The 2078-nt window shown below is 50.3% G+C and overlaps 1 protein-coding gene across 2 annotated transcripts in view; it reads right to left on the bottom strand.

Annotated features, from left to right (window-relative positions):
* Positions 1-2078, bottom strand: part of mvp (major vault protein) — a 13502-nt gene that overhangs the window by 4284 nt on the left and 7140 nt on the right. For both annotated transcript variants that reach the window (XM_016661683.1, XM_016661682.1), the window contains one exon: positions 421-642. In XM_016661683.1, the coding sequence (XP_016517169.1) occupies positions 421-642 (222 nt within the window). The remainder of the gene's footprint in view (positions 1-420; positions 643-2078) is intronic.

The raw sequence follows: 2078 nt of genomic DNA, 5'->3' as shown, positions 1-2078 counted from the left end.
GGTCCGTGGACCGGTACCGGTCCACGGACCGGTACCGGTCCACGGACCGGGGGTTGGGGACCAGGTGGCAGCATTTCTCAGCTCCAGCTACTTTCTGCCTCAGCCTGACTTCATGTTTAGTTCCAGTCGACAGAAATTCAGTCATTTAAGTTCATTAAAGAATAAAAATTGTTTTGTTCTCCATGTAGATTTTGGAAGAAAACTGAAATAAGCATCAGAGTGAGAACAGGACGGAGTGAGGATGTGGAATATTCAGATCCTCAGGTAATCTCCAGTAATCTGGATTATTATATTCCTGAAAACCTTTCACAGAAAGTTGCTTGGAAACTGGCCTGAACTTCGAACGCTGCAACTAGAACTGAATATTTGAGCTCAATTATCATTTGACCTGCAGCATGTCTTAAGCCCCCCCCCGCTCACCTTTCCAGTCTTGATGTCCCGGACGTAGATGCCCTCGTTCTCATCCAATGGGATGGCGCGCTGCTTCAGGAGGACCTCCACGCTGGCGGGGGGGACGTACTCCAGGGGGCCGCGCAGCATCCAGCGGTCTCCGGGGCGACGGAGGATGCCGCTGCGCCGGGAACGCTTGGCGCTCTCCTGCATCAGCTCCTCGTCCTCCTCGTCCTCCGCTGCTTCCTCGTACTGACAGAGAGAGGCGGTGTGGGGGAGGATGGAGAGAAGGGTTAAGGCGGCAATGCATCGGAGAGAGGGAGGGGGCGAGCGAGGGGGAGGGGGCGAGCGAGGAGGAGGGGGGTTCTGCGTTTGAAACCAGGATTGGAAATAAAATGGTTGAGACAAGAAGAGGAAGAGGAGTGTTATGGAGACATTTTGTTCTGATCTAATGATTTTCAGTTTATGGAGATAAAAAGCAACAAAACTCCTGAACAAGCATGGTGGTGGTGCTGTCATGCTGTGGGCCTGGTGCAGAAACATCAGCCAGAAAGGGGCGTATGAATATATGTGAACCTGTAGGTGGATTTACAAAGAACCATTTGTTACGCCGAGTCATTTTAACGCAGCGTCAGTTTCATTAAACAAGTTCCAGTCCTGGTTCTGGTTCTGTGAACTGATCGGCCGGTCGTCTCTCTCAGTGATCCGTTGGATCTAATCCAGGTGGTGGATGGAGGTTTTCCTTCAACAGAGGCCTGTTGCCTCTGGCTGCGACCCGCCGCCGGCCCGCTTCGTGAGGATTCCTGCTATGAGCCACACCCAGCGTTTCCTGGAAGCTGCAGTCAGAACAATAATCCGAGGCGTGGCTGCAACCTTTCAGCCGAAACTGGTTCTGCTGCTCCAACCCGGTTTCGCCTGGCCCTCAGATCCTCCACTCAGACTATTCAGAGGCCCGATCCGCTCACAGGTCAGAACCGACTTCCTGCTGATTGTTGGATCCGTTTTTCTGCTTCAGCAGCTTCACATTTAAATCTGTTTTTAGAAGCAGGTCAGCGACAAACTTCTGGTGTAAAAACAGAACCGACCCACAGGAACAGAGCTGCTGGAGTTCTGAAGCAACCAGAAGGGAAAACCCAAAAAACCCTCAAGAGCAACTCAGAACCAGAGGAGGCTCTGCTAGCTAAAGAGCTAGCTGCGCTAATGCTATATAAAACCACATTATTCAATGAAAGCTAATGCTAACTTGCTACCTCAATAGTATTTAATTGAAGCGAACGCTAAATTACCAAACCAACAGTGTTTACTGGAAGCTAATGCCAACTTCCTAAACCAGGGGTCTCAAACTCAATGTCCCAGGGGGCCGCTGGAGGCAGAGTCTGGGTGAGGCTGGGCCGCATGAAGGATTGCACAAAAACATTTAAAAGATATCCTCAAATGTCATCAACATTTAATTATTTATCCAATACATGAACTGCAGGCTTCACTGCAGCCTGAATTTCGATTTTTTTGTCAAATCGGACTTTTTTTAGCCGGGCGTTCACACTGTCACACATATGCGACCTGTATGTTTTCTGCAGTCTGAACGGGCCAACGACCTGAAAGTGTCCCGCATGCGCAGTAGAGGGCGCCATAGCGTCAGCGTTCTCAGTGTTCTGCCAACCGCCATATTATAAGGACAGACCCTCATG

Source organism: Poecilia formosa, unplaced genomic scaffold (assembly GCF_000485575.1).
Source record: "Poecilia formosa unplaced genomic scaffold, Poecilia_formosa-5.1.2 Scaffold339, whole genome shotgun sequence".
Lineage (NCBI taxonomy): Eukaryota > Metazoa > Chordata > Actinopteri > Cyprinodontiformes > Poeciliidae > Poecilia > Poecilia formosa.
The sequence above is the reverse complement of the archived record's forward strand: the minus strand, read 5'-3'. Positions and strand labels throughout refer to the sequence as shown.